The sequence below is a fragment of the Podospora pseudocomata genome, chromosome 7 (genome assembly GCF_035222375.1).
Source record: "Podospora pseudocomata strain CBS 415.72m chromosome 7, whole genome shotgun sequence".
NCBI classification, from domain to species: domain Eukaryota; kingdom Fungi; phylum Ascomycota; class Sordariomycetes; order Sordariales; family Podosporaceae; genus Podospora; species Podospora pseudocomata.
This window is the reverse complement of record NC_085891.1, coordinates 2,975,475-3,002,871: the sequence shown is the minus strand read 5'-3', so window position 1 is coordinate 3,002,871 and position 27,397 is coordinate 2,975,475. Positions and strand designations below refer to the sequence as shown.

Below are 27,397 nucleotides of genomic sequence, written 5' to 3'. Positions count from 1 at the left end.
TGGGAGAGTGTTGAGGTATGAATAAGGGGGGAAGGGGGGGGGGTTGGGTGGTCGTCATTTAGTTGGGTAGATTGCATAGACGACATGGTGTGCGTACATAGCCTTGCATTATTTATAGCTGTAATGAGTTTGATATGACGAGTTTGTGTGCATTTCTAGACGATTTGAATCTGGGAATCCGGTACTGATCGTTTATCCATCGGTATATGCATGATCCTGGGGGGACATCAGTGGAGATTATGGAGAGCCCCACGATTTGCCCCGCCTGGTGATGGGCGGGCAGGGCGAGCTGCAGTTGGATGGAGAGCGATGTCAGCAAGCTCAGCCCTGCACTTTGAGGTTGATTTTGACGGTGCCCAGTTTTCTCGGCGTGGATTCGTATTTGTGTATGTATATACTCGGGACCCCGGAGAGGGTTCTAGTGTCTTTTTTATCTCGGGTTTCTTGCGGATTTAACGCTGTAGATCTTTACCTATCACCCCCGCCGATTTGGTGGTTCACACCGATACTTGCAACGATTCAAGGACAAGAACACAGCAGTTGGGCCCTTATTTTTTCGTCAACTCACCTTACCCCCCGTCCCGAAATCGATCCCGCCCGCCCGTTCGTTCAACCACACTCTCGGGTCCGGGGGCGACGGGCCCTTACTGTCTCACGATGTCGACCTCAACCAACCCAGGCCCGGCGATTTCCCTAGAGGCGGAACTCACCTGCTCCGTAAGCCCCATCCCTCCCCTCCTACCCCGACGACTACTGATGTTCCCGTGCTGCAGATCTGCACCGACCTCCTCCACACCCCCCTAACCCTCCTGGACTGCCTGCACACCTTCTGCGCCCCCTGCCTGAAGTCCTGGTTCTCCTTCCAAGCCTCCTCCCTCCTCTCCCGCCCCGGTCCCCCTCCCCCGCCCGATTTCGCCGTGTACACTTGTCCGAGTTGCCGGGATAGGGTAAGGGACACGAAACATGATGCTAGGGTGGCGACACTACTAGAAATGTTTGAAAGGATCAATCCTACTTGTGAGAGGATCAAGAGCGAGGAGGAGAAGAGGGAGATGGATGGGCAGTATAAACGGGGAGAAGACATAATGCCGCGACTGCCGTTTCAGGATAGGACGAGGGAGGAAGTGGAACGGGATGAGGAGGAGAGGAGGTTGTTGGAACGGGTGCAGGCTGTTAGTTTGAGGGAGGCAACGGAGGGGTTGGGGCGGAGAAGGGGGGATAGTGGTGAGCGAAGGAGGGAAAGGAGGAGGGAGAGGGAACGGGAGGTTACTCACCAGAGCAGCCTCAGGAGTTTAATCAGTACGGAAGGGGTGGATGCGAGGGATATTGAACGGGAGGTGGAGGAGTTTGCGAGGCAGATTCAGGAGGAGGGGTTGCTGGATGGGTTGGATTTGGACAATATTGATTTGGAGAACAATGATGAACTTAGTCGGAGGATAACGGAGGCGTATAGACGGAGGCATAGGGAACGGGTGAGGAATAACGAGGGGGGGAGGGTGAGGGGGAGTGGGACTAGTTCGAGGAGTCATAATACTGAGGGGGTCAGGCCGAGGAGTAGGACGGCGACTGGTGTGGTTACGACGACGAGGGAGGGGTCACGGCCGGCGAGTAGGCATACGGTTCACTCACGGGCGCCGAGTCAGAGTGGGAATGAGAGTGACAGGGAGCCTAGGGGGAGGTATCCACCGAGTACCAGTTTTGCTGGGAGACTGGAGGTGCAGGAGCCGGGGAGGAGTAGGAGACGGACGTCGAGTAGTGGGAGGAGCGCCACGGTTCCGTTGCCGCCGGCGCAGTTTCCTGAGCCGGTTAGGGTGGGGAGTAGGGTGCAGACTGATCCGGTGGCTTTGGGGGATGCGCCTGCTCCGTTGAGGCCGAGGTTGAGAGGAGGGACTTCGAGCTCGCCTACTTCTGCTACGGTGACGACGACGACACCTTCGTCTCGGAGGGAGTCGCCGGGAGAGAGGGCTTCTCCGCTGAGGGAGCCGATACCGCTTGTACCTGCGGGAACGATGCCGATACCTTTGATACCAGCTGGAACTATACCAACACAGCAATCACCGACGGAGTTGCCGGCCGAAGTTGGTCCGGCTAGGAGGGAACTCGCTCGACATGACTCTCCTACTCTTGCGCCGACGTCAGGGCCGCTGAGCAATGATATCAACTCTCCGCCATTAGCGTCCCCACGACGAGCCCAGCCAGTGTGGTATAAAGAGCCCCTGATCCAATGCAACCACTGCTCCAGGGAACACATCCAATACGATCTCCACTACAACTGCAATCTCTGCCACGAAGGCAACTGGAATATTTGTCTCGACTGCTACCGCCGCGGCAAGGGATGTCTACACTTCTTTGGGTACGGCCCAAACGCCCTCCAGAAGTGGAAACGACTTGGCCCAGACCTCCCACCGCCGCACACACTGGTTGGGAGCCGCTACCTCCCCCCCTCTAACCTTCCGGGAGGAGCAGAAGGTCGCCGGACATTAACAGCTGAAAACCCAGCCGATCGGTTACAACGAGGCACCTTCTGCTCAGGGTGCTCAGCCTTTACGCGCAACGACCTCCACTGGGGATGTGACACCTGCAACGCTGGGGACTGGGGGTACTGCAACACCTGCGTCAGCAAAGGAAAATCTTGCCCCCACCCCCTCACCCCCTTCACCTACATGTCTAAACCCTCCCCTCAGCAATCCCCCTTTGCGCCATCATCAATAGCCGTCGCAAACAGTACTACCCGCAGCAAAGGAGTCTACCACCCGTCCGACCCAAAACAGCACTGCGAGCAATGCACCAAGCCCATACCTCGCAATCAAGTTTATTATCACTGCTACTCCTGCCCTTCCCAACTCCCCTCTGCCACTGCTGGGGATTGTACAAATCTCTGCGTGGCGTGCTACAACCACTTCCTCAACATGAACCACCTCCCCGTGGAAAACGGCCCAAAGGGATGGCGCCGCTGTCCAAAGGGGCACAGGATGGTCATGTTGGCTTTTTCGCTTTCTTCCCCCAGCGCGAGCGAGACGGTTTACAAGAGAAGAATATTCAAGGACCTTGTCGGCGGGCGACGGTTACGTATCGAATCTATTCCAAAAAACTCATCATATCAAACATGGAGTTGGAAAATCGACCCCAACAGCAGCAGCAGCAGCAGCGGCGGCGGCAGCACGAGAAAAGCGAGGTTGGTTGGGGTGGACATGGTTACGTCAACAAAGGGGGTAAACCCCAGGAGTGTTGCCGATCTAAAACCAGAGCAACTCTCCGAACTTGTCCAGGACGAACACGATTTCCCTCCCGATGGGGGGACAGACCCAAAAGCAGTGGCGAACTGGGGTTGGGTTCCGGCCGAGGGGGTAGGTGATGAGTTGTTTTTCCCTAAAGGGGCAGAGATTGGGGAGGTGGAGGATGTGAATGGGGAGTGGTTTCACGGGTGGTATCAAGGGAAGGGGGGGCTGTTTCCTGGACCGTATGTAAAGGTTCTTGGGGGGTGACAGCCCAACCAGAGGGGGTTGGATGGAGATGCGAAATAAGAAGAGAAAAATCAATCTGGAAAAGCCTTCAGATTGCGGCGCACACCGCTACAGTGGCCAGGCCCGAACTGCTATTATTTACTGCCCTTGCGAAGGACTTTGGTGTACATATATTACCATGATATGGCTGGACCTGGCGTTCCGTTTGGGCAGTCGTGTGGCAGTGCGCCCTCTGCCCACTAGTGCGGCTTGCTCTGCAATCTGGGGCGTTTTTCGGGGTGCTTTTGAGTAATAATATCATTATACTACTTGCCGTATGCAAATTGTTGAGGACATGCCTGGTGGACAGTGTATATGATGCGGCCGGTCTTTAGAGAATTATTTTAGATTCTAACAAAAGGCAAAGGCATCAAGAGCTGTAAGGTCACACAAGACTGTAGATACATATCCAGGACAGGTGGAATAAAAACTTGATAACTTTTCACAGATCTTTTACACCACAACTATAAACACCTCTTCCTTTCTACCAGCATCACTCCCCCCACCTCTACTGATCCTTCCACTGAGCCTTCCTCTTCTCACCAAAAGCCCCCATCCCCTCCTTCTGATCCTCACTCCCAAACAACGCGTGAAAAACCCGTCTCTCAAACTCGACCCCATCCCTCAACCCCAACTCCTGGCTCTTATTCACCACCTCCTTGGCCGCCTGCACCGCAACCTTGCTGTACCCCGCAATCGTCTCCGCAGTCTTGAGACTCTCCTCCATCAACTCCTCATAACTCCCAAACGCCCTCGCAGCAACCCCCCACTGTTCCGCCTCCTCCCCAGAGAAACTCTTCCCCGTCAATATCAGCTCCATAGCCTTTGCCTTGCCCACCGCCCTCGTCAACCTCTGCGACCCGCCCGCTCCGGGGATGGTTCCAAGTTTGATTTCCGGCTGCCCGAAATTGGCGGTTTTGGTGCAGTAGATTATGTCCGCCATGAGGGCTAACTCACACCCTCCGCCAAGTGCGTGGCCGGAGACGGCGGCGATGAGGGGTTTTTTGAGGGTGGTGGTGAGGTTGGACCAGGATTCGATGAAGGAGTTGAGGTAGGCCGAGCTGAAGGTTAAGGGTGCCATTTCCTTGATGTCGGCGCCGGCGGCGAAGGCTTTCTGGGACCCGGTTAGGAGGATTGCGCGGATGGAGGGGGTTGATTGGAAGGTGAGGAGGGCGGTGTTGAGCTCGGTTATGAGGGGGGTGGAGAGGGCGTTGAGGGCTTTGGGGCGGTTGAGGGTGACTGCAATGGGCGGTTAGTAAGTGGGTGATGGAAAGGGGGAAAGTAAATAATGGATATGTGGTTGAGGGGGTGATAGTTCAGGAGACATACTCTGCCCGACGCCCGGACGGGGCTCAGTCACTTGGATGAACTCATACTGGGGGTTTGATCCAGAGGAAGAAAAGCGGACGACGACACGGGGGAGTGTGGATGGCTGGAAGCGGGAGAGACGAGCTGTTCCGGCAGCAGCACGGAAGCCGCTGCTGCGAACGGCGAGGCGGGCGGTGGGGTGCATTTTTACGATGTGTGAAGCTCACGAATGGAATTGAGAAATCTAAAGTCTTATATTAAAGACGAATTCCATCAGACGGAATGGAATGCGGGACGGCAATGTTTAGGATCACCCTCCCCCCATTCTTCGGGACAATGGGGTAGCTTCTTCCCCCCACATGCTCGTCCCTTCTTAACACCCAGACGTCACCGGTAAAACATGACCACCCCTGCTTGCGGCAACTGAACAAGGGGTTGCTCGCTACCAAAAAGTCTCAGCCACACTTTAGTGTGAAAGGTGCCGACCCCACACCCTGGCCAGATGTGGCAGGTTCTTGGTCAAAAATTTCCACTTGTGGGTAGGCCCCCTAAACTTGCGGGAAGTTTTGTGTGGCTAAACCGATTGATCTGTCACGTATCCTCCTATCTGAGAACGCGCAATCAGCCACTGCCACCTTTCTGCTGCTGCTGCGCTTGTTCTGCTGTCCACCAGCCTTTGATAACTTTGTGTCTTTTCTTCAGCTTCACAACGCCAACGACCACGACGATCCTATTTTTTGACGGGAGAATTATACACAAGATGGACGCTGTCGAGGAACCAATGTCGGCCTTCGGCGCCGTGACTGCGCAAACGAACAAGCTGTCGAGGGTATGCGATACCAGACTCTGGGTTTGGACATAGAGGAAGAGACAGAAAACTAACAGAAAGACAGCAATACCAAGCGCTCCTCGACCAGTCGACTCCCCACACTCTCTACCGATGGGTCGGCACCGGCGTGCTGCTCGTCTTTTTCTTTGCGCGCGTCTTCTTTGCGCAAGGCTGGTATATCGGTATGTCTACCTGACCTCTCTTCTTGTACCGCGTGCTAACGATGGAACGATTCACAGTGGCCTACGCCCTCGGCATCTACCTCCTCAACCTCTTCCTCGCCTTCCTCCAGCCCAAATTCGACCCCTCCAACGAGGCCCTCGACAATGACATGGAAGACGGCAGCCTCGGTTCTCTCCCTACCAAGCAGGACGAGGAGTTCCGCCCCTTCATCCGCCGCCTGCCCGAGTTCAAGTTCTGGCACGCCGCCACCCGCGCCATTTCCATCTCGTTTGTGTGCACCTGGTTCGAGGTGTTCAATGTGCCCGTGTTTTGGCCTGTGTTGGTGATGTACTGGATTATGCTTTTTGTTTTGACCAGTAAGTCTTTTCCCTATTTATCCTTATCCTCTGCAATTTTCAGCATCTGACACCAACTTGCAACAGTGCGCAAGCAAATCCAGCACATGATCAAGTACCGCTACGTGCCATTTACCGTTGGCAAGGCGCGCTACACCAAGAACAGCTCATAAAATTGCAGAGTGATCATGTTTGGCTTTTTTTTTGGACGGAACACAAAAAGTGATTTGGTCGGCGGGCGGGATGGAGGCGTTTTTCTAAAGTCAGGCACACGCGCTCGCAACGGAAATGGATAAGCATTTTTTGCGCGGGTGGATGGATGGGTTGGTTCAAGGTGGGATAGACAACAAACTCTCTGGCAGGGCAGGCTAGATTGCATGTATCATGACACATGGTGAAGATGAGGGGGGAAGGACTTTACGACAACCCCTTGTATTAATGTTATATATTTGTTTTAATCGAGTCGAGGGGGTTGTTCTTTTGGGAAGGGAGAGACAGAGAGTTGGGTAGCGGTAATTTGAGGATAGTTTTTGGAGTGATATTCGGAGTTTGAGTGAGGATTGAATATGTGATATATTACGTCTCTGCGATTTCAAGTGCGATCAAATGTCAAAAAGAATGATTCTCTTAATAGGTAGGTACCTGTGTTTGGCCACAGCGCTGAAGCTGGTCGGGCCCACTCTTATTCTCAACTCGAACTTAATCGTCCACCGGCTTGGACCGCGCGACTCCAACAAATTGAACCGCGAACACGCGCCTCGCCAAATTCTTTCTCTCTCTCTCTCTCTCTCTCTCTCTCTCTCTCTCTCTCTCTCTCGACAACCAGGACCACAACCAAACCGGCCATCATGTCGCGACCAGAAAAGTACTCGCAGGATTACATTGCGAGAATCCGATACTCCAATGCCCTCCCTCCACCTCCCATCCCGCCGAAGCTGCTGAACATCCCCAGCGTTGGTCTAGCTAGCGGCCAGTACACCAACCCCAACTTCGCGTCCCATCTCGCCCGCATTCAGCCATTGAACATCGAGGCCGATGGCGAACTCGGAATGCCGCTCGATCTGGTGGGGATGCCGGGTGTTTTTGATGGCGATGAGAGCTGTGCGTCTTGTCTCGATTTCCCATTTTCGAGTCGTTTGTAACGTAACTGACTTTCAGCAACCAGCAATCCAAGCCCCCTCCGAACCTCCCCCGATCCATCCCCACGACAGAGCCCTCCTCCGTCCCCTCGGCAGCCTAGGCAAGCCCAAGTCCCAGAACCAGGGCGTGTCCTTCCTCCGCCGGACGGAATACATCTCCAACACTCCCACCACCGTCTCCCGCCCCAAAGCCGACCCCTTCCTTCGACCCTCGGCCGGCAACGCCGCTCCCAAGCGCCCCATCAAGCGCAAGGCCTCCCCAGAGCCAGACAGGGGAACACCAGCCTGGATCAAGCGGCGCATCGAGAAATCATTCGAAGCCGCGGCCGTCGGCCTGGCGGACAGGACCAAAGTCAAGCACCCCTCCAAACGCACCAACTGTACCATTGTCGAGTCGTTCCCCCTCCTGCCCGACCTGGAAGCCTTTCCCGACTCTGGCGCCTACGTCACGGTCAAGTTCCAGACCAACCCCGTCACTGCAACGGACAAGTACGACACCCGCATGCTGTCTGGTATCCTCAAGCCCATCACCCGCTCCCAGGCCGAGGACGAGGCCTACCAGCAGGCGTATGAGGCTTGGGCTCGCGATCCGGATCACACCCCCAAGCCGTTGCAGATGATGAACTACGACTTTTACCTACCGCAGGATGGCAAGACGGGGGAGAGGTTCCGGGAGAAATTCGATGTGGACAACCCGGATAAGGAGAAGGAGTCGTTGTATACCGCTACTGATGGCGAGGGTAGGGGTGTTTTCAAGTTTCCGAGGGTCAGGGCGTATGAGACGGCTACGGAGAAGGAGATGGATCACCATACGAAGTATGCGGAGGAGGTTATCCTTGCGTATCGGAATGATGAGACGGGGAGCAAGGGACGGAGGGATGATAGTGCGCAGAAGGGGGTTTATTACTACCCTGTCATGCAGAGGACCACGATTCGGAACCAGAGGACGAAGAATATTGCGAGGACGATTGGGGTGCTGCCGCAGGGTGAGGAGGAGGAGGCGAGGGTGGGGGAGCTGGAGGTTACGGTTGGGGAGCCGAGTGAGGAGTTGAGGCAGGAGTTGGAGAGGTTTAAGAGCATGCCTGTTGGGTACTTTGGGGGGGAGGATGAGGAGGAGGAAGAGGAGGAACAAGATGGGGGAAGGGAGCAGGAGAGGAGGGGGAGTGTGGGGAGTGAGGAGGGATATGGTGGGGAGAGGAGAGAGGTGTCTGGGGGGGAGGAGGATGCTGAGGGGGATGAGGATTGAGTTGGAAGAAAAAGTGGCTTTTTTAGGCTCGGGGCTTTGGCGCGTTATTGAGGGTTGATGTGTGGTATGTTAATCAAGCAGCGAGAGAGATGTATGGGTTAATAGATTTATTGACACCTTTTCGGTCAAATCTTTGCGTGTTTATTTTGATGATTGGGGCCTCTGAAAGTTTGTTTGAAGTGGCTAACACACCTCGTGGAACGGTTGAACCAGACCTGCGTTGGTGATTGATCTTCATTGTTGATAGCACAACCCTTGTTGTTTTCAAGTGCAAAGCAGGTAAAACGGAAGCAAGATGATTCAGATTGTGTTGCATTTGTGATCTTTGATATGTTTGAGTGTCTGTGTTCTATACCTGTCCTGAAATCTACGCATCCCCGGTACCTTGATTGTGTACATGTTATACATATTATTATAATTCATAACTTACCCGCCCACCACCACTGCTGTAGACATTGCTTTGTTTCCCATCCGCCATTATCCAACCCGTTATAATGTCGACTGTTTTTGCTGTTAACCCTTGACCCCTTATATACTCACTCCTGTTTTTGAAATGTAAAAGAACACATAGTTTTTCACATATCAAACCCGATCCTCTCCCTATCATCATCCACCACCCTCCCATACCTATTTTTTTTTCTCACATGTCAGCATCAAACCATCATCACACATGATCCAGGACAGGGAAAACTCACTCCAACAACAACCTAAAAAACCAAACCTCCATGTCCTCCCCCCTCAAAACCTTGCCCGCCCACTCCCTCCCCTGCATCGCCACCCTCTCCCCCTCTCGTTTTCCCTCCCCCTCCTCCCCGAAATACCTCACCAGCTCCAGCCACTCCTCCCCCTTGAGGCTCATGGGCACATAGTGCGCCCACGGCCTCAACCACTCATAATGCCACTCCTTGAAGATGGCAAACTTGAAAACCAAGCTCTTGCTCTTCAAAAACGCGTGAAATCTCCCCGAAAAGGCATTCCCGTCCATGTCAAGCACATGCTTGTACTTGAGCGCGTCTTCCTGCTTGGCATACTCTTTAACCTCAAAGAATTCTTTCTGCGCGGCACAATCGCCCGGGTCGCACTGCCCAATGTGGCTGAAATAAACATCCAACAAAGACTTGTAGTCCCCCCGGGGAACAGAAGCAACCGTCCAGTTAGGCGAGGTAGAACTGCCCACATTGGTAAGAACATTAGCCTTGTCCACCGCATTGAACTTCTTCACCACCCTCTGCCTGTGCTGCCTCCTCCAGCCTCCATTGCGCGAGAAACCCCCCGTCGTCGAGCCACGCCAGTACAACCGGTTCATCTTCTCTTCCCAGTCCGGATCCTTCTTCGGGTCGTACGGGACTTTCCCCGAGTAATACCACGGAGAAGGAAAGATCAGATCCTGATAGCTCGAAATCTTGCTCGGCGAAAAAACCGGAACAAGATCATGAACGACAGAATACGCGTTCGGTCTGTCAAAAAACCCAAACGTCGACTGGAGCGAAGGCGTAAGACATATATCTGCCATCGCAGTCCAGTTCGTCACAAACCCCAGCTCCCCCATCGAGTACCTCCCCCGATCATCAAACTGCTCCCCCTCCTCCAATATCCTCGCCGGGCTCCCAGGCGGGCACGAGATCCTCGAGTGCGTCCAAGTAGGCTGATGAGCAAAAGTGTTAAACCTCGTCAGCTTCCCCTCATCAAACCGTCCCTCGTAGTCCAACCCTTCCACTTTTCCCACATCAGTCCACCCATTCCTCGGCTCCTTTTCCCGCTTTAGTTTCGCCATGTTAACCCCCAACCCCACCTTCACCAGCCTCTCCAGATCCTCAAACGGCACCACAACTCTACTCTCATCATTGACATTAAACGCCAAGTCCATATCCGGCAACCAACCCACAAACTTCTCCAGCATCCCCAGCACACCCCTCTGATGCCACTCTGCCGTCCTAGCCTTGAAAATACTAGTGACATTCCCCTTCCTGATCTGCACCCCCATAAGCGAATCATCAAACCCGATCACCTCCCTCGCCCTCCTCCTCGTCGTCGCCGGCTTCAGCCCCCAGAATGGCGTGACTAACTCCATGACGGTATCAAACTCATCAACCAGCACCACCCCCCTCTCCGTTGCAAAATCCCACCACTTGTCAAAGTTTGGGGGGGGCGGTATCCCGTACCGGCGTTTATACTCCCCCACCGCTTCTCCCAAAGTTCTGCTCTGCCTCCCTTTCACAGCTTCAAACTCCTTCTCTGCTTGGTTGGTCAGGTACCATATCGGATGCGACCCCTCTGGGGCAGGGGCGGGTTTGGTGTCTTTTGTGTTGGAGTCGTCGGTCCAGGTGATGGGGATTGCTATCCTGGGTGGTTCAGGCGGCTTGTCCTCCGGTTCCTTTTGCGGTGAACGGGGCCGGGGTAAACCCCCTGGGCTTCTTGACAGAGAATAAACACAAAACACCAAGAACAGAAACGCCCCCAGGACGCCAATCTGCCTGTTGCGCATCGTGACCGCGGCCGGGGTGCGTCGCCCGGCGGTTTAGATCTCCGAGGGCCGTTTCCTTGCCAAGTAGCGGTTGTTGTCGGAGTAGAGCGTGTTCATCGAGGTATCAAAATGTCGGTCTCATACAAGATGTCCGAGTCGCATATGTTATGTACAATAGATAGGTCGTTCTCGTCAGTGAGCGCGCTGTTCTTCGTCTCTGGTCGTCGTCGTCGTCGTCGCGGGCGGTGGTAATCCCGCTTCGGTTCGCATCGGTGGCAAGACAGGTTTGATAGATTCAAAAGGGGAAAAAAGGAGAGACCTGGACAAAGTTGATGCGAAGCGTTGGCACTGGATCCATCCCCCCAAAATTAACAACCACTGACGCATGTCGCGTTGGTTTAAAGGTGGGGCCAAAGCCGTGAAGTCGCCTTGCCAAGCTTCCATCGAGCTTCCCCAAGGGGCTAGGCCACGCCTGTAGCCTGAACCCCTATCGTGGTCTGCCTCGTGTCTATCAACGACATGGATAGAATTGTACGAATGACTTCCTCAACATAGAGCCGGCCCTACGGGAGTGGATGTCCAGTCTTACAAACATATCACAAGACATTGCCATCACACGTTGCAGATACACCAGTGTCACGCTCAAAATGCTGGGGTCCCAAATGGAGACACGATTTCAGGTATTGCTCATATCTGAATCCTCCATGCGCAACCAGTGCCGTCTGAAAGATCTAACCATTTTCCAGATCAGAACTCCCAATGAAACAGGGGTATCAGTCACAACGCCCAAAATATGCCATCGCTCTTGGTAGTCAGATTTTCATTGCCTTTGTGGTTGCTTGTCTAGTAGAAGAAGCCAATGATCTTGCCAGAGACGTGGCGGCGACGGGCCTCCTCCTGGTCCATGATACCGGCCGAGGTGGTGAGGATGACGTAGCCGAACTGACGGGCGGGAAGGAGCTTGACAACCCACTTCTCGAGCTCAGAGAGGCGGACGTTGTAACGGGGGGAGATGACACCGCACTTGTTGAGGCTGGGAATGGTTAATTTGTGCTCTTCAAGTCAGGTCAGACAGACAAAAACATACCGGCCGTTGAGCTGGACAACGATCTTGCCGGAGCGGTGGTCATCGATCTCCTCGAACTCGCCAATGTAGCCTAGGAAAGAATGTCAGAAGAAAATGTCGCGAAGATTTAAACATTGGGTCATCATTGGCAACTCCGATAACGTGTAAGATCCCCGCGTGGTGTATAATTTATCGGCAACTTAAAGGGCTAAGTCGTGGAGCAGATTGAGACAGTCGCCTAGTTATCATGCCGAAGTTTGTGCAAGGGAAATCGTCGCGAGGATCTTGTCGTTTCGGAGGCCCAATGATTTCCCATCTGACAACCACATACCGTGCTTCTGCATGACCTGGAGGAACTTGACGATGACCTTGGAGGAAGGGCGGATCAAGACTTGGCGCTTGCCGGCCTTCTCGGCGTTGTTGATGCTGTTGAGGGCATCGTGGAGGACGGAAGTGCGGACCATTTTGGCGGTGTTGAGGAGACGGAGATTCTCAAATCGGAGATGTGGAAATGAGGTATCTGCCAGAGGTTCGAGGTTTGTGTTAGCCTTTCGGTCGAGGCTCGACTGGGTGGAAGAGTGCCCTCGTTGATGATTCTTCAAGAGGGTTCTGCCCGCCAGCTGCTGACGAGGAGGAGCGTATCATGTCGTCGACCCGCGTTTTGCCAACACGGGCCTCCATGATTGCCCTCCTCAGCCTGTGCGAAAGGCGTCGTCCTGCTGTTGAGTCATGTCCCGAGAGCGGGATGAATATACATACCTCGTTGGTGATTGACGGATAGTGGTCGCGGAGAAGGTCGGTGGGCGGGCGTCGACTTTTCAACAAGGCCTGGCAGAAGCAACAACCCCAGAGAAATTTGTCGTCGCCTAGCTTGTGGGTCGTGGTGGTGGCCCGTGCTCCTCGAAACTTTGCCCTAATGCCTACTGCAGCAACATTTCGCCAATCCCCTTCTGGCAGAGCGCCCCGCTTTCGCGAAGCACACACCAAAATTTTGATGGATCCAGCCAATTGGGTGGGGCGCTCGGGGCTCGCACATTATTCTCGAATTTCTGTCCACCGGCCTGTTCTAGCTCCCCTCCCTCCTGATACCTACACACGAATAAAAGGATCATTACCAATTTACTCTTCGAGGATCGCACCGGCACTTTACTTGGAAAGTAAATCATCAAGATGGTGAGTACCGTCCACCCACCAACGACGACAACGACTTGAAGTCGACGATCACCTACACCACCAAACACAATGACACCGCTCTTTTCTCGCCGCCGTCGAGGATGACACCCCGCTAACAAAGTCGTGTGTCTAGTCGGACGTAGAAGAGACTCAGCAGGTTGCCGACGTCGAGGTCGAGGTTTCGGCCGAGGCCAGCAAGGGCCAGATGTCTGTCCTTGACGCTCTCAAGGGTGTTCTCAAGCTCTCCCTCATGCACGACGGTCTCGCCCGCGGTCTCCGTGAGGCTTCCAAGGCCCTCGACCGCCGCCAGGCCCACATGTGCGTCCTCAACGAGTCCTGCGAGGAGGAGGCCTACAAGAAGCTCGTCATTGCCCTCTGCTCCGAGCACAAGATCCCTCTGATCAAGGTTCCCGATGGAAAGCAATTGGGCGAGTGGGCTGGTCTCTGTGAGTACCCTTTACAATCTTATAGTGTCGCCACCAATACTGACTCTCTTCCACAGGCGTCCTCGACCGTGAGGGTAACGCCCGCAAGGTTGTCAACTGCTCTTGCGTCGTCGTCAAGGACTGGGGTGAGGAGTCGCAGGAGCGCTCCATCCTCCTCGACTACTTCCAGTCTGAGGCTTAAATTTCTTGACACCACCGCCGCTTAGGGGAGTGGGGGGAGGTAGCTTTTAGTCGTTCTTCACTGCAACGATTGAACTGGAAGAGAGAAAGGGGGTTTTCATACCTGGGACGGGTTTTTTCGGCGTATCAAAACGAATTCGGCATTAGACTCGGAACACCTCTTTCACAGCCACGACCGTGGATGGGGGCAAGGGCAACAAATCTCTGGGCGCATTTATGGTCACAAACGGATGGACACGACAAATTGGGGAAATTCGGGCAAGCTACCTCCTTTTTCTTCCCTCAGAATGAGGACGAGACAAAAATCAAGACAGTCAAAAAATTCAAAAGCCTTTTGATCTGGGACGGTCAACCAACTTTTGTTTGTTCCACTCCTGACTATGTGATTGGTTGATGTTAAAAACTACTTGCGTCCCTCGACCATGATGACATGATAACCCTCGGACGTCTTGGCCATCCCCCAGCTTGGCTTGTTGGTCGTGCTGGTGGGTAGTTCGTAAGCCACCTTTTCAAACTCGGGCAGCAATGACCCCTTTGTTTTCCAGCCTAGTGATCCTCCTGTATAGCTTGATTAGTTATCATACTGGCTGGGCACCTCAAAGTGAGAACATACCGGACCTGGCCTTATCCTGCGACATCTCCATCGCGACAGTGTTGAAGCTCTCACCGTTCTGGAGCCGCTCGATGGCTTTTTCTGCCTCGCCCATTTTGTTGCACTGGTTATTCTGTCAGCTTCTTGAGTTATGATATGTCTAGTTTCTGGTGGTCCAACAGGCAGTACTGTTTGGTAGGTAGGTGTGTTGGTAGATAGCACCACACCAGTAAAGACCGAAATAGGAAAACAATGAAACTTACAAGAATATGTCTAACGTTGATGCTCTGGGCGCCCTTTTGCTGCTTCCCTCCACTGTCATCACCGCCACCTCCCTTTCCCTTCCCACCTTTCCCACCCTTCCCGGCGTCTTTGCTGCCTCCTCCTCCGCCGGATTTGTTGTCTTTTTTGCCCATGTTGAAACCTGTCTTTACTTGTTCTACTAGTGACTATGTCGAGGAAAGAGAAAACCAGGCAAGATGGGGAGTAAGAGGTCCAGAGTGACAGGTGGAGGGGTTATCCAAAGTGAGGGAGTGAACAAATATGCCCCGCTATTTTTCGAGTGTCTTCAAAGCTTCATTCACTTGAGAAAGGTGCGACTGGGAGGGAAAAGGGTTAGGGTTGTACACTTCTCATTCATCTCTTCTTAAAGGGGAGGGGGAGGGGGGGAGAAAAGGGGTAACCCAACCACCAGTCTTTTCTCCAACACGAGCATACCATTCGAGAGTCAACCAATAACCAACGTTCCGAAAAAAAAAACCAACATAACCGTTAAAACCATCTTTTGTAACCTTAAATACCCAAAAACACCCGCTATCTATCATATATCATTACACATTCCCCCTTCCCCCCCCTATCACAAAAGATTACTCCCCCCATCCCCAATCGGACTAACCACCTCAACCTCCTCCTCCCCCCTCCCAACCCCCAACAACCCCTCCCTCTCCCCATCGCCCCCCTCCCTCGCCACCCCGCCACCCATCGGTTCCCCCCTCCCCGCCGTCCTCCTCGTCTCCTCCGCCCCATTAAGCACATACCAAACATCCTTCTTAGTCAACAACCCCTGCAACACCCCCCTATCCACAAACATCACATACCTCAACCCCAACTTCTGAAAGTACGACACCGCCAAATGCAACCTACTCCCCCTAGGCAGCGTAAGCGGCGTCTGATCCATCCACTGCCTCAAATCCAACGTAGTCCTCGGATCAGCCAACGGCTGATGCGCAAAAAACGCCTCCGTCTCTGGGGGTAACAACCTCGGTGGCTGCGTCGACGCATGCAAAATATACGCCAGCTCCGCCCTGGAAATATACCCCAGCAAAATCGCATCCCTCGGGTCCGACACAACCGGAAAGCCACGATACGGATGCTGCTCCATCACCGCCGTCAAGCTAGCAATCGTATGCCCCGTAGCAGTCAGAACAACCAAATCCTCAATCCGAGTCATGATTTGGCTTGCCGGGATGTCAGGAATCGGTATCTCCTCGCTGTTGTCGAGGTAGGGGTACTCGTTGAAGTGAATCCAGGATTCATAAATCCCCCTCCGGGAAAACGCGTCGCCTACCCATTTTGAGATCATCACCGCGACCATGATGGGGAGGACATATGTCAGGACGCCGGTGAGCTCAAACATGATGACTACTATTGACACAGTCATCCGAGTGACACCGCCCAGGGCGGCGGCGGCACCGATGATGGCGTAGGTGCCGGGGGTTATGCACGGCACGTCCGGTTCGCAGGAGCGAAAGGCGATAAAGTTGGGGTGGTTGTGTTGCCAGATTTCCATGATGATGCCTATTGCGCGGCCGACGAGGGCGCCGATGGCCATGGAGGGGAGGATGATACCGGCGGGGATCTGAAGACCAAAAGTGATGGCCGCGAGGAAGAAGCCCAGGACCGCGGCGAAGATGAGGAGGATGATTGTGCCTGCTGAGGCGGCGCCTGTTTTGCAGAGGCCGAATTGGTCGTCTGTGAGCTTTGAGCACTCGGAGAAGAGGTTAGAGACAAGATCGGAGCACTGGGCTCGCATGTAGTTGTTGGGGTAGTTGAGAAGAGCCGTCAAAATCGCCACGGCAACTACTTGGATGACCGGGCCAGGAAGCCAGGTTGCCGACTTTCTCCATCTTGCAACCCACATGTTTGCTTTGATGAACAGCCCTCCATACACCCCCCCGAGAAGACCGAGGAGGACGAACGGGACAAGCTCAAAGCCGTGCCACACCGAGCTGTAGGTTACCTGGTACATGACCAACTTCCCCGATCGAAACGGGTCAAAAGCTTCCAACACCATGGCAGCTGTCATGGCACACACAAAGCTCTGCCACATGGTCTTGTCGGGGAAATAGTACGACAGTTGCTCAAGACTGAAGAGCACACCCCCGATGGGCGACCCAAAAGCAACCGATATCCCCGAAGCCGCAGCAGCGGACAAGACCTCTCGTTTTCGAGCTATGTCCCAAGTTAGCTTTCCCCCAACCGAACAACAACCCGGACCAACATACATACCCTCATTGTTATTGATACTCGGAAACAACTTGATAAACAAGTTCGCACAGCAACAAGCAACATGCACCAGCGGCCCCTCCTTCCCCAACCACATCCCCGAAGCCACCGCTAACACCAACCCCAAGCTCTTCGTAATCAACGTCCACAACCCCAAAAACCTCCTGATAATAAACCCACCCAGCACCGTCTTGATCTCAGGAATACCAGAATGCTTAGCATAAACAGCATACTCCTTCACCAACAAACTCGCCGACAGCGCAAACATCACCGCCAACACCAAGTAAACCGCATACTCCACAAACCAAACACCCCCCCTTGACGTCACCCCCAGCGCATTCCCCCACGTCTTCCACCCCTGACATTTACTAATCTCATCATACCCATAACAACAAGCAGTTTTACTCAGGTAAAACGCCCCCCCATCCGTCGTCGAACAAAACCCATACTTGATATCCCCCAGCCAATCCGTCGTGACGTCTATCCCCGCCGTCAAAGTCCCCACCGCCAAGCCAGATAATATGAGAATAACCCATACTTGTGAGGCATCCAACACCCGTTGTAAGAACCCCAATAAAGGAAACCCAAGAGAGGTCGTCCGTGAGAGTAGTGATCTCTGTCGCTGGCGCTCTTTGGTGTACTCGAAGATCCAATCGATGGCTGTCAGGTCTTCGTATCCTACCCTCCTTCCTGGCCCTTCGGCAAGCCAATCTGTAGGTAATGAGTCTGATTTGGAGCCTCCACTTCCGGGGATGTAGTCTAGTCTTGTTGCGCCGGTGGGGGGTTGTATTGGTGGTGGTGGTGGTGGTGGGGGGGGGATGTCGGCGCTGTTTCTTGGGGGGTTTGCTCGGCCGGTGAGGGCGTTGAATAACCTGGCTGGTTGAGAGAAGATGCCCGTTCGTTTCTGCTTGCGCTTGAAGGAGAGGGGTTGTTGTTGTTGATGTTGTTGTTGGTGGTGGTGGTGGTGGGAGAGGGGGTCGTTGTCGAGGATGGCGGCTGTGTCGGTGTCGTCGAGGAGGTCTAGTTCGTCGGCGTCGGAGGTGGCATAGTGGTGGTCGTTGTTGAAGGGGGGGAAGGGTTCGGAACTCGACGATCCGTTGTTAATCGGGGACATGGTGGGCTGCATATGCCATTCTTGATTGCGGCGGACGAGGGCTGCTTTTGCGATTGGGAGGTTCTGGGGGGTGGATCGCGTTGGCTGATGGGACTTGGTCTTTGGATGCGCGTCCCCTGATCTTATGTAAGTTGCTGCGCTGGGTATGCGCGGCGGGGCACCGTTGTTCGTCGTCGATGTCAACTGGGATGGCTGGTGAAGAAGATGGTGGACAGGAACGACAGCTATCAGTATCTTATCGATTGCGCACGTTGTTGCGGCCACGGTCTGTGCACTCTTGGCAACCTTAAATCGGTACGTACCTCTGCTCTCCTCCACTCTAGATCACACCCTGGACCTGGGCATTGCTTGTCGAGTTGACTTCATCCAGAAGAACTTGGATCATAATGTCTGTCTCGACTAGTTTTATAATTTTCAACAGTGGCAGACAAGATGAGTGAAACGATGCCATCAACAGCTGAGGAACAGCAGGGTCCAGCTGCCTCGCTAAAAAAAATCCAGACCCTACTCAGCGCAAAGGACGACACATCTCGATTCGTTGGGCTGGCACTGCTCAAGTCTGTCCTGGATAATACACCAGAACTAAGGGCAAACGAAGATGGAATCGCCAGCTTGTGGAACAGTATTCCCCGAAAGTTCCTGGATCGTCTGATTCGGACTGGGTCGAAACAGCAAGCAAAAGGCACCAATGATATGTTGGATCTTGCTGTTTCTGTCCTCCACACCTTCACTGTGCTATTACCAGAGAAGTCAAAACAGGAGAGCAAGTTGATAAACAGGATACCTCAGTTGGTGGCTTGTCTTTTGTACTGGTGAGGAGCTCTCTTTTCTTGATATCCCATTCCTTTGCTAACAGTGCCTAGTTCTGATGAAACTACTAAACTGGTCCTTGAGACTCTTATGAGCCTAGTAAACCAGCCTGAGGGTGCTGAGGTCTTTGACTCTATAGACGACTTGTCGACTTTGACTGAGATTGCACCTTCTCAGCCTCTCGTCCTGGACACTTTGTATTACGCATGGCTAGGTGCCATGGCTACAACAGCAGACAAGAAGGCTCTGCGCGCCAAGATTGACCAGGCCATCGGATCATTGGTCATTTCTTTCAAAGGCACTGATGGCGTCACTTTGTTGAAGTTTTTGGGAAATTTTCTTCCAAGACTCGACCCAGAGCTGCTCCCACCCAACCCGAAATGGCTTACACCACTGGCCAAGTTCGTGAGAGACCTTGTCATCAGTCGTCCTACTGCCGACGGCCGCGCAGCTTTGGCCAACCTCTCCGCCGCTCTCCTCGAGTCTTACCCAGTACAATCGCCTCAACTTCTCTTTGCCGACGATGTCGACAGCAAATCAACAGCTACAAGCGAAAGTCCATTTGCGTTTCTACTAGTCAACCTACTTCTCATCGACATTCGCTCGACGATACCGACTCTTTTAGGGCAGCTAAACAGCCCATCCTACAGCATAACAGCTCAGCGGCTCACCTCTGCCTATAATGCTGTCTCCAACTTTATGGGCTATCTCCTCCGAACACTGGAGGCGTTAGACAGCGGTGAAAGCAGCAACAATCAGTGGATCATGAAGCCTGACTTGCTGCTCAAGCTTCGCACATCCATCTCAGAAACCATGTCACTCACGGCCGAATACCTTCGTGACCGCTGGGACGCCTCGATAGCTGGTGCCATGGGCTTGCATCCCGAAGCACGAACCGGGGCTGCCAACGAAAGCGGCATTTCGCATTTTGCTCTGGCGTGGGACTCCAAGAGTGTACACTCCAGCCAAGACCCATTGATACTTGCAGCCATCAGAACACTGGCAATTTGGCTGAGAGAAGACGACGGCGAACAGCTAAGAAAAGAAGCAGCCGGGTTAAGCGACATGTTTGTCGAGCTCTATCAAACCAGCAGCAGCCCTGAGAAAGGTCTAGACTTTAGAAGACCAGTCCTCGTGGCATTCGAGGGCATCCTGGAAGAAAGAAAAGGCAGGGAAGCCTTTTTGGAAAATGGAGGGTGGCAAGCGCTGGTCAACGATCTCGGCAACATCCTTCAAGCCAGTTCAACGACAAGTGATGAAAACGAGGCCGCACGAGGGGTGGAGATTGTGAGGAACTTGCTTCAGATTGCCGAGGCGGAACGACCGGGCACTCGGGAGGACTGGATGGACTTGATCACTAAGACGGCAGCGTGGGTGGTTCCGGATGAGAAGCAGCCGCCGATGGTGGAGGAGTTCCAGGTGGCCGTGCTGCAGCTTGCCACGGCGCTGTTGGTGAATGCCCATCCGGGTCTTCGCAGGAGGTACACTCATTCTACCACTGCGATTGTTGGCATTGCGAACCAGCTGCGGGACAAGGTGAAGAGGGATGAGGGGCTGGTGGAGGCCCTCTCGGATGTACTCGAGACTTTGACCGTGTTGCGTCAGTGAGTACAGATACCTATCAGTCCGGCGAGCCCGGCTTGATCCGTCTCGATCAAAGGCGCCACATAGCACTCTCACCTTGTTTCACTCAGACTTGAATATGCCTCCACGGCACCTTCCTTCACAAGCCTCACGATTACGGCCAAACCACGTGGGAATATGGGAATATGGGCCCTGGTCTTTGTTCCTTCCCTTTTCCCAACCAGCACGCTGGTATCGGGCTCGGGGCCGAGACGGGATAAACAAGTCGGTCATACCTCACTCTTTTACTTTCACTCAGGTAGTCGAGATGGACCTCCTCCCACCAGCCGCTGGACCATCCTTGGTTGATGTCATGTGGTTTTTTTCGCTCGATGTCCCGACATGGGAACAAACAGCTTCGATAATCAATACACCTCCTTCTTCCTCTCGTTATCCTTTCCTCCCTCAATCCTCGAGATGGACCATAGTATCATGTATCTTACATAGACCTTTCCTTCAACAGCAGCAGCAGCAGCAGCAGCATGTCCTCCATCTTCCGCTTCTCCCGCCACCGCGGCGGCGGCACCCCAGAACCCAACGGCCCCAAGGCCGTTCTCCAAAGAATCCACGAAGTCTTCCACCCCCACCACCGACATTCCTCCATCTCCTTCTCCCAAGCCGAGGATACATGGGCCGACTCACAGCGGAGGCGCCTCAGTATCACCAGCACGAGCGACACCACGGTCAACGACAGCAGCAGGCCGGGACTGGCTATCAGAACAGGAAGCTTCTGGCGGAACGACCCTCTCAGGAGCGCAGCAGCCGCCGACGATGATGATGACGGCAAGCTCGCTCCCCCATCTCACGACAGACGCCGTGTAGCACAAGAAGACGGGAGTTTCTCCCTGCAGCAGTCAAGACACACTTCCAAGTCTGACAAACAGGGTGGTCAAAGTAGTGGTGTTGACACCCGCTCCAGTATGCTTCCCTCTTTTCCCCTCCTACCTACCACAATGTATACTAACGCCCGCTACCAGGCTCAACAACAGACCCCTTCTCCCCGTCCGAACTCCTGACCCTCTCGGACACAATCCGCTCCTCCCTCCCCGACTCCCTCCTCTTCCCCGACCCCTCCGAACCCACCCAGCAGCTCATCTCCTTTCTCGAATGGGCCCTCACGGCAGAAACCACACCCCCCCACCACCCCTCGCACGACCACCGAATCGAGTTCAACACCATACAGCATGCCCACTTGGACAAACTTTTGTCGGAAATTTTGCTCACTGGCAAATCCCTCCTCCCCCCGACCACCACTCCCAACTGGCCGCTGTCTCAATGCATCGACCTGGCCGACTCGCTCCAGCGGGCCTGGAGGCGGAGGTTCAAGGAGAGGTACTTTCGGATTGACGAATCCCGAACCAGACAGCTCCTCACAAAGGGTGGGTTGCAGGGTGTTTGCTGGTCTGATGACAACCCCTGTCCTTCTGGGGAAAACAGCCCGTCCCCGGTGATGCCGCGGCAGGAGCAGGAAAAGTGGCGGCCGAGATTGGAGGTTGACAAGTATGATGATGACAAGAAGCAAAAAACCACGGGAGGGGAGGGGCAGCTGGAGGGGGATGACTCGTTCCAGGCGGGGGATTGGTGGTTGAGCATGGCCTGCGCGAGGAGGGACGGGATGGTGGGGACGGAGGAGGAGAGGGTCAGCCAGGGGAGGTATAACGTTTACACGCTGCCGCTGTTGAGTGGACGAGAAGAAGATATTGGGGGGCATGGGAATAGAAGCAAGTATGTGAGGACGGGGGGGTTGAAGGAGATGCATGTCAAGCTGATTACGCTGGTGGGGAAGGAGGTGAGGGTTTTGAGGGGGTATTTGCTCCGGAGCGGGATCGCGCCGGGGGTGGGGGTGCGGTTTGATGGGATCTGGAAGCTGGCGAGTTATAGACATAAACTGGACTTGGGGACGGGGGAGTACAAGCTCGAGCTGGGGTTGGAGAGGGTGGCGAATGGGCAGAGGGCGATGAGGGAGGTGTTGAAGGTGCCGAGGCCGAGCCAGATGGATGAGTGGGACTTGTTTGAGAAGTTGGAGGCTGACAAGGTGAGGCAGGTGCAGGGGGAGGCGGCGAGCTATGCTTGGAGGATGCAGAGGGAGGAGGCGAGGGTGGAGAGGGAGATGTGGAAGAGGGCGCATAGGTTCAGGGAGAGCATTTGTTCTTTAGGGTCTGGGGGGTCGTTTGTGGAGGGTCTGGGGGGGGTGATGAGGAAGAGGAGTGAGGTTGTTTTGAAGACCGTTTTGCCCGCGCCGCCGGGGAAGGTGAAGGGAGGGGGGGAGGAGGCTAGGAAGAAGGTGAGAATGGATAGTAGGGCTAGTATGGTTGTTTATGATGTTAGTACTGGGGAGGCGTGGGAGGAGGAGGAGGAGGAGGGGGTGAAGAGGTCGTCGACGAGGATTAGCTGGGAGGATGTGTTGAATGATGCTTTGGAGATTGCGAAGGGGAGTGTAGGGGAGTGGGGGCCGGGTGGGGGTGGCTCTGTAGATGCAGGAGAGGTGTAGACTGTAGAGACTGTGATATTATGTTTTGAGATTGAACGTACTACTTTGAGATTGGTGGTTGTGAAAAGTGGGATTACGTCACCGTGCCAAGCATTTGACTATTTGACAGCATGTGAGTGGGACCGGACCCTGGAATTCATTTTCACTTTTGGACAGTCCGCCCGCCTTTTGGACATCGCCCTCTGTTTGTCTTAATTCTTGTTCGGCTTTTTCACTTTTAGTTTCTCGAGATATCCGCAACGAGTTAACTTTCGGGTCAGCAAGTATACAATCTTCAACATGCCAGACTACAAAGACTTGCTCAAAAACGGCTGGCACCCCGAGAAATCCGGGACCTCGATCAAGGGCTCAGTGGTACGTCGATCTCCTTTATGTAGGATAAGCTTTTCTTCTGGGCGGATGACAGCTAATCTTTCTTGATTTCTAGAAATCTCTAGTCGGTCGCGGCGACGATGTGTGTCTCCATCATATCCCCCTTTCTCGACACTCCCTATTAACCTGAGCTTGCTGGTCAGAAAAACAAATACGAGCACCACACCCCCCGCCCGCTTTCGTCTCTCCAAGACCCTGCCAGCTTTGCCCCTCCCCCGAAAAGAACAAACACCGGCTCGATATCGTTGCAGGAACAGCAACAGGCAGCTGGAGAGGAGGAGGAACGGGAACGGCCGAAGCCACCGAAGCCATGGTCGTTGAATACTACTGGTTTGTCGACCGCTAACCTCCCGCCCCCACCGGCAAGAAGGGATGTGCCGTCGCGGCCGTCTTCCACTTCTAGCACCGGGGGGTTGGGAGGACCGCCGCCGCCACCAGCTCGTTCCTCCCCGGGAGTAGGACAGAACCCGCGAGTACCACCACCAGCATTACCGCCCCGTCTCCCGCCCCGGTCACCAGCAGGGGGAACGAACGCGCTGGATAACCTGACAAAGTCGATTTCTGCCGCGAGCATCAACAACGACCCGACAGTCCCAAAACCGAATCAAGGAGCAATGGGGAGGTTAGCCGCCGCGGGTGTGAATGTCCCCGGTCTTGGCATCGGTACCGCTTCCCACCCACCACCTCCCCCACAACCGCCACGGACATCCTCCCCATCATCATCATCATCCTACACCGGTCTAGCAAAAGCTGGCCTCAACCACTACCGATCCTCCGCTCCCGAGCAAAAAGCCTCCCTCCGAAACGCTGCCGCAAACTCCCTTACCCAACAACCCCAGGACAGCACCACGCAATCATCCTCCCCCCACACCTCTTTGGCAAAAGCAGGCCTCAACCGCTACAACAACTCCGCCCCGGAGCAAAAAGCTGCCCTCCAATCCGCTGCCAAGACGGGCTACCACAGATACCAGTCCGCCACACCGGAGCAAAAGGCTGCCGTCCAAAACGCGGCGTCGTCGGCTGTGAGGGGTGGTCTCGAGCGTTATAATAGTGCTGCCACAGCGCCGGAACAAAAGGCTGGTGTTTCGGGAGCAGCAACCTCGATGTTCTCGGCCGCGATAACAGCCAAGAAGAAGCCCCCTCCGCCTCCTCCCCCGGCCAAGAAGCCGCAGTTTTTGGTGGGGAGGAATAATACGGGGGAGGACGGTGATGCGCCACCACCTATTCCGTTGGGGACAAGACCTTTCTAATGGGAGCATTTAATAAGTGCATGGATATTGGAGGATAACCGCATCATAATCACACGCATTAGCATTGTACAAGAACTTAATTTTTGGTAGAAGACACCCCGACAATTCCAGATTTTCATCACAGCACTCAAGTCTATCTAAGATGCGAACACCTAAATGTTGCCTGTTGCCTTTTTGTGTGAAGAAGATCTGTGTTTTTGCCATATGAGCCCACAAACCGGCCTCACACCTTCCCCCCCCCTTTTTTTATTTTTATATACTAAATGTTTTGGTCAAAACATTTAGCACTTTTGGCCCTTGAGGCCAGCCTTCCAGAAGAGGAAGTAAGGGGAGACACCGTCCTCCATGTAGTTGGAGAGGATGACCCTGTTGTTTTGACATCAGCTCTGCACTCTCGGGGGAGAGGTTAGGTTGGAAGAAGGGGAGAGTAAACATACATTCCATCGGGGTTCATGGAGGCACCGGTGTAAAAGTCGAGGTCCTTGAAGTTGGCCTGAATCCACTTGGCGAAGGCCATGGCCTTGGGCTCGAAGATGGCGATCTGCTGCTCGACCTTCTTCTTCTCGGCCTCCTGCTCCTCGGCGGAGAGGGCCTTCCACTGCCAGTCGTTCTCCTCGCGGTTCTTTTGGGCCCAGGGGATGTACTGCTTGGTGGACTTGAGGTAGCCTGCGGGGGCAGTTAGTTTTGAGGGGAGAAAGGGATGGGGGGAAGGGGAAACGCACCCTTGAGGTAGGCCATGTAGGACTTCTTGTCGAAAGAGGTGGACTCGAGGAGGCCGGAGGAGACGACGTTGATGACCTCCTTGGCGGTGTCCTCGGCACCCTCGTCGTCACCACCCTCGGCGGAGGCGTTGGCACCGGTGTCTGCGGGGAGAGGGTCAGTGTTTGTTGGTGAACGATATTGCGAGGTAATGGTGGTACATACCGACGTTGGCGGCAGCCTCAGTCACGCGCTCGCCTCTGACAAAGTAGAGGATGGACTCGGCCTCCTTCTTGGCCTTGACGTCGGCGGGCTGGCGCTCCCACTCATCGTCGACACCGAGGACGTCGCCGACGGTCTTGGCGGGCTTCTTGGCGAGGGCATCGATCTCGTCGGCGTTGCAGGGGATGAGGGTGTAACCGTCGGAGATAATCTCGTCGTTGGGGGCGAAGGCGAGGGGCTCGTCGGCGCTGGAGGTCTTGATCACATCCTGTTTGGGGGTTGTCGGTGTTAGCTATCTATCTGGTGATGTTTGATGTTCCAGGTAGATAAAGTGGTGTGGTCTGGCACTATGCGCCCACAGCTGCAGAGGCACAACGGGGTTGAATTTCTGCGCCGGGGAAAATTGTGCGATGGTGTGAGATGAGATGGTTGGGGGGCAACGTACAGAGTAGACAATCATCTTGGCGGTGTTTGCGAGGGTGACGAGATTATGAGGCTGGTCTGGTCTGCGGTGGGTTGTCAAAGGAATGGAAGGCACAGGAAGGGGGGAAAAAATTGATGGATGGCGGCGGGCGGGGTGGTGGGTGGTAGTTAACAAGGCAGGCCAGCGCGGGGGACGGATTCAAAGAATTGAATGGGGAGGGGTAAAAAAGATCGAGCGGGGCAACTTTTTTTTTTTAAGTGGTTCAGGGAATCGAGATGGACCCACATTGGGCCACCCTTTTTCAACAACAGACTTTGGATTCACTTGATGAAATACTTTGATACTTTGCACAGGCGGCAATTTACCTGGGTTATTTGGTTGTGGTGTGATGATGATAAGTGGGAGGATATTGAAGATATTGAAGAATAAGTTTTCAGAGGTGTAAGTCGAAGGCTGTGTGAGTTGTGAGGGCAAGCCATGCACCACCGTTGAGTTGAGGTGGACGCCATTCACGTGGTTTTGTGGTGCAGTACGAAACTCAAGTGAGAGGTGAGTGGCAACATGCAACAATGTCACAAATGTCTATAGGTTGAAGTTCAGCCTCGTTGGGCGATTTGACTGCCGAAGCCTCCAGGAACCATTTCTGTTTTTTCTGCATATCTACTTCTCTCTCTTCTTCTGTCAACAACGTCAAAATCTCAATCTCAAGATAAAACTCAAAAACTGTCTGGCCGTTTCACGTCACAAAGGAAAACCCTGGGACAACCCCGTTGTCAAAGTTCTGGAACTGATCTTCGGAACCACCGCCAAGAACTGCGGTGGCGGACAGTTCTGCCTCTGACCTCCCACTAACCAATGACAGCGCATCATGCAGATAGGGGTCGCGAACGCGTTGCTAACATAAGCCAGCCATGGATATCGATGATCGATCAAGCAGAAAACTCCCTCCGACAAACGGGCGCATGGGATTCCCGTCGTCACCATCGGATCAGATAACACCAAGTGGAAAGACCATCGTCCCATCGGTCACCCGACGGCGTCTAGATACGGAAATTGGAGCACACCTTGTCACCTTCTGTAGGGGTTTAGGTGTGTTGAAGTGTTTTGTAGCGCATTTCCAGGGGGCCAAGGCGTTCTTATTCCAAGGTACCAATCGGGAACCGCGGATGGATTCCACCCCGGGGATCACTTACAAACCGCCCGTTTTTTTCCTCAAAAACACCGAACCACTTTCTTTCTCTTCCGCCCAGTCAGCAGTTTCGCCTCTCTCTCCCTCTCTCTCTCTCCCCCTACCTCCTCAAAAAAAACAACAAATGAACTTAAACAGTGGCGGTCAACGTCGTTGTTTATGGTTTTGTTTGTTGCCCTTTTTGTTAAACTCTGTTGTTTGGTTTTTCCCTCCCCTCAACTAACTAACCAACTA

The 27,397-nt window shown here is 54.1% G+C and overlaps 13 protein-coding genes across 13 annotated transcripts; 7 read left to right on the top strand and 6 right to left on the bottom strand.

The window, feature by feature from the left end:
* The first annotated feature begins 158 nt into the window (after window positions 1-158).
* Window positions 159-3,830, top strand: QC762_710220 (uncharacterized protein). Its single transcript, XM_062893868.1, has 2 exons — window positions 159-717; window positions 774-3,830. The coding sequence occupies exons 1-2, from the start codon at window positions 658-660 to the stop codon at window positions 3,483-3,485; spliced, it is 2,772 nt and encodes a 923-aa protein (XP_062739715.1). The 5' UTR covers window positions 159-657; the 3' UTR covers window positions 3,486-3,830.
* Window positions 3,831-3,932: 102 nt separating this feature from the next.
* On the bottom strand, window positions 3,933-5,174 carry QC762_710210 (uncharacterized protein). Its single transcript, XM_062893867.1, has 2 exons — window positions 4,833-5,174; window positions 3,933-4,742 (listed from the first exon to the last, which is right to left on the bottom strand). Exons 1-2 carry the CDS (start codon window positions 5,014-5,016, stop codon window positions 4,012-4,014), a joined length of 915 nt encoding a protein of 304 aa, XP_062739714.1. The 5' UTR covers window positions 5,017-5,174; the 3' UTR covers window positions 3,933-4,011.
* Window positions 5,157-6,331, top strand: RER1 (retention in endoplasmic reticulum protein 1; the record flags this gene model as incomplete). Its single annotated transcript, XM_062893866.1, has 4 exons — window positions 5,157-5,640; window positions 5,705-5,822; window positions 5,880-6,179; window positions 6,246-6,331. The coding sequence occupies exons 1-4, from the start codon at window positions 5,314-5,316 to the stop codon at window positions 6,329-6,331; spliced, it is 831 nt and encodes a 276-aa protein (XP_062739713.1). The 5' UTR covers window positions 5,157-5,313.
* A 675-nt stretch (window positions 6,332-7,006) lies between these two features.
* QC762_710190 (uncharacterized protein) lies at window positions 7,007-8,601 on the top strand (the record flags this gene model as incomplete). Its single annotated transcript, XM_062893865.1, has 3 exons — window positions 7,007-7,259; window positions 7,324-8,386; window positions 8,520-8,601. 3 exons carry the CDS (start codon window positions 7,007-7,009, stop codon window positions 8,599-8,601), a joined length of 1,398 nt encoding a protein of 465 aa, XP_062739712.1.
* A 246-nt stretch (window positions 8,602-8,847) lies between these two features.
* Window positions 8,848-11,028, bottom strand: QC762_710180 (uncharacterized protein; the record flags this gene model as incomplete). The annotated part of the gene is made up of 2 exons (XM_062893864.1): window positions 8,848-9,170; window positions 9,239-11,028. The coding sequence occupies 2 exons, from the start codon at window positions 11,026-11,028 to the stop codon at window positions 9,119-9,121; spliced, it is 1,842 nt and encodes a 613-aa protein (XP_062739711.1). The 3' UTR covers window positions 8,848-9,118.
* Window positions 11,029-11,850: 822 nt separating this feature from the next.
* On the bottom strand, window positions 11,851-12,537 carry RPS22 (40S ribosomal protein S22; the record flags this gene model as incomplete). The annotated part of the gene is made up of 3 exons (XM_062893863.1): window positions 11,851-12,040; window positions 12,095-12,164; window positions 12,405-12,537. 3 exons carry the CDS (start codon window positions 12,535-12,537, stop codon window positions 11,851-11,853), a joined length of 393 nt encoding a protein of 130 aa, XP_062739710.1.
* RPS12 (40S ribosomal protein S12) lies at window positions 12,413-14,218 on the top strand. The gene is made up of 3 exons (XM_062893862.1): window positions 12,413-13,246; window positions 13,380-13,692; window positions 13,749-14,218. The coding sequence occupies exons 1-3, from the start codon at window positions 13,244-13,246 to the stop codon at window positions 13,871-13,873; spliced, it is 441 nt and encodes a 146-aa protein (XP_062739709.1). The 5' UTR covers window positions 12,413-13,243; the 3' UTR covers window positions 13,874-14,218.
* A 57-nt stretch (window positions 14,219-14,275) lies between these two features.
* Window positions 14,276-14,995, bottom strand: QC762_710155 (uncharacterized protein; the record flags this gene model as incomplete). The annotated part of the gene is made up of 3 exons (XM_062893861.1): window positions 14,728-14,995; window positions 14,486-14,588; window positions 14,276-14,430 (listed from the first exon to the last, which is right to left on the bottom strand). The coding sequence occupies exons 1-3, from the start codon at window positions 14,878-14,880 to the stop codon at window positions 14,276-14,278; spliced, it is 411 nt and encodes a 136-aa protein (XP_062739708.1). The 5' UTR covers window positions 14,881-14,995.
* Window positions 14,996-15,320: 325 nt separating this feature from the next.
* Window positions 15,321-18,287, bottom strand: GEF2 (chloride channel; the record flags this gene model as incomplete). The annotated part of the gene is made up of 2 exons (XM_062893860.1): window positions 16,973-18,287; window positions 15,321-16,915 (listed from the first exon to the last, which is right to left on the bottom strand). Exons 1-2 carry the CDS (start codon window positions 18,093-18,095, stop codon window positions 15,321-15,323), a joined length of 2,718 nt encoding a protein of 905 aa, XP_062739707.1. The 5' UTR covers window positions 18,096-18,287.
* QC762_710140 (uncharacterized protein) lies at window positions 16,219-20,501 on the top strand (the record flags this gene model as incomplete). Its single annotated transcript, XM_062893859.1, has 3 exons — window positions 16,219-18,377; window positions 18,457-18,895; window positions 18,947-20,501. Exons 2-3 carry the CDS (start codon window positions 18,516-18,518, stop codon window positions 20,499-20,501), a joined length of 1,935 nt encoding a protein of 644 aa, XP_062739706.1. The 5' UTR covers window positions 16,219-18,377; window positions 18,457-18,515.
* Window positions 20,502-20,998: 497 nt separating this feature from the next.
* QC762_710130 (uncharacterized protein) lies at window positions 20,999-23,007 on the top strand (the record flags this gene model as incomplete). The annotated part of the gene is made up of 3 exons (XM_062893858.1): window positions 20,999-21,434; window positions 21,494-22,008; window positions 22,165-23,007. The coding sequence occupies 3 exons, from the start codon at window positions 20,999-21,001 to the stop codon at window positions 23,005-23,007; spliced, it is 1,794 nt and encodes a 597-aa protein (XP_062739705.1).
* Window positions 23,008-23,157: 150 nt separating this feature from the next.
* QC762_710120 (uncharacterized protein) lies at window positions 23,158-24,701 on the top strand. The gene is made up of 3 exons (XM_062893857.1): window positions 23,158-23,361; window positions 23,435-23,461; window positions 23,523-24,701. Exons 1-3 carry the CDS (start codon window positions 23,287-23,289, stop codon window positions 24,627-24,629), a joined length of 1,209 nt encoding a protein of 402 aa, XP_062739704.1. The 5' UTR covers window positions 23,158-23,286; the 3' UTR covers window positions 24,630-24,701.
* Window positions 24,702-24,715: 14 nt separating this feature from the next.
* Window positions 24,716-26,542, bottom strand: QC762_710110 (uncharacterized protein). The gene is made up of 5 exons (XM_062893856.1): window positions 25,996-26,542; window positions 25,554-25,818; window positions 25,352-25,492; window positions 25,067-25,295; window positions 24,716-24,995 (listed from the first exon to the last, which is right to left on the bottom strand). The coding sequence occupies exons 1-5, from the start codon at window positions 26,008-26,010 to the stop codon at window positions 24,911-24,913; spliced, it is 735 nt and encodes a 244-aa protein (XP_062739703.1). The 5' UTR covers window positions 26,011-26,542; the 3' UTR covers window positions 24,716-24,910.
* Window positions 26,543-27,397: the final 855 nt, after the last annotated feature.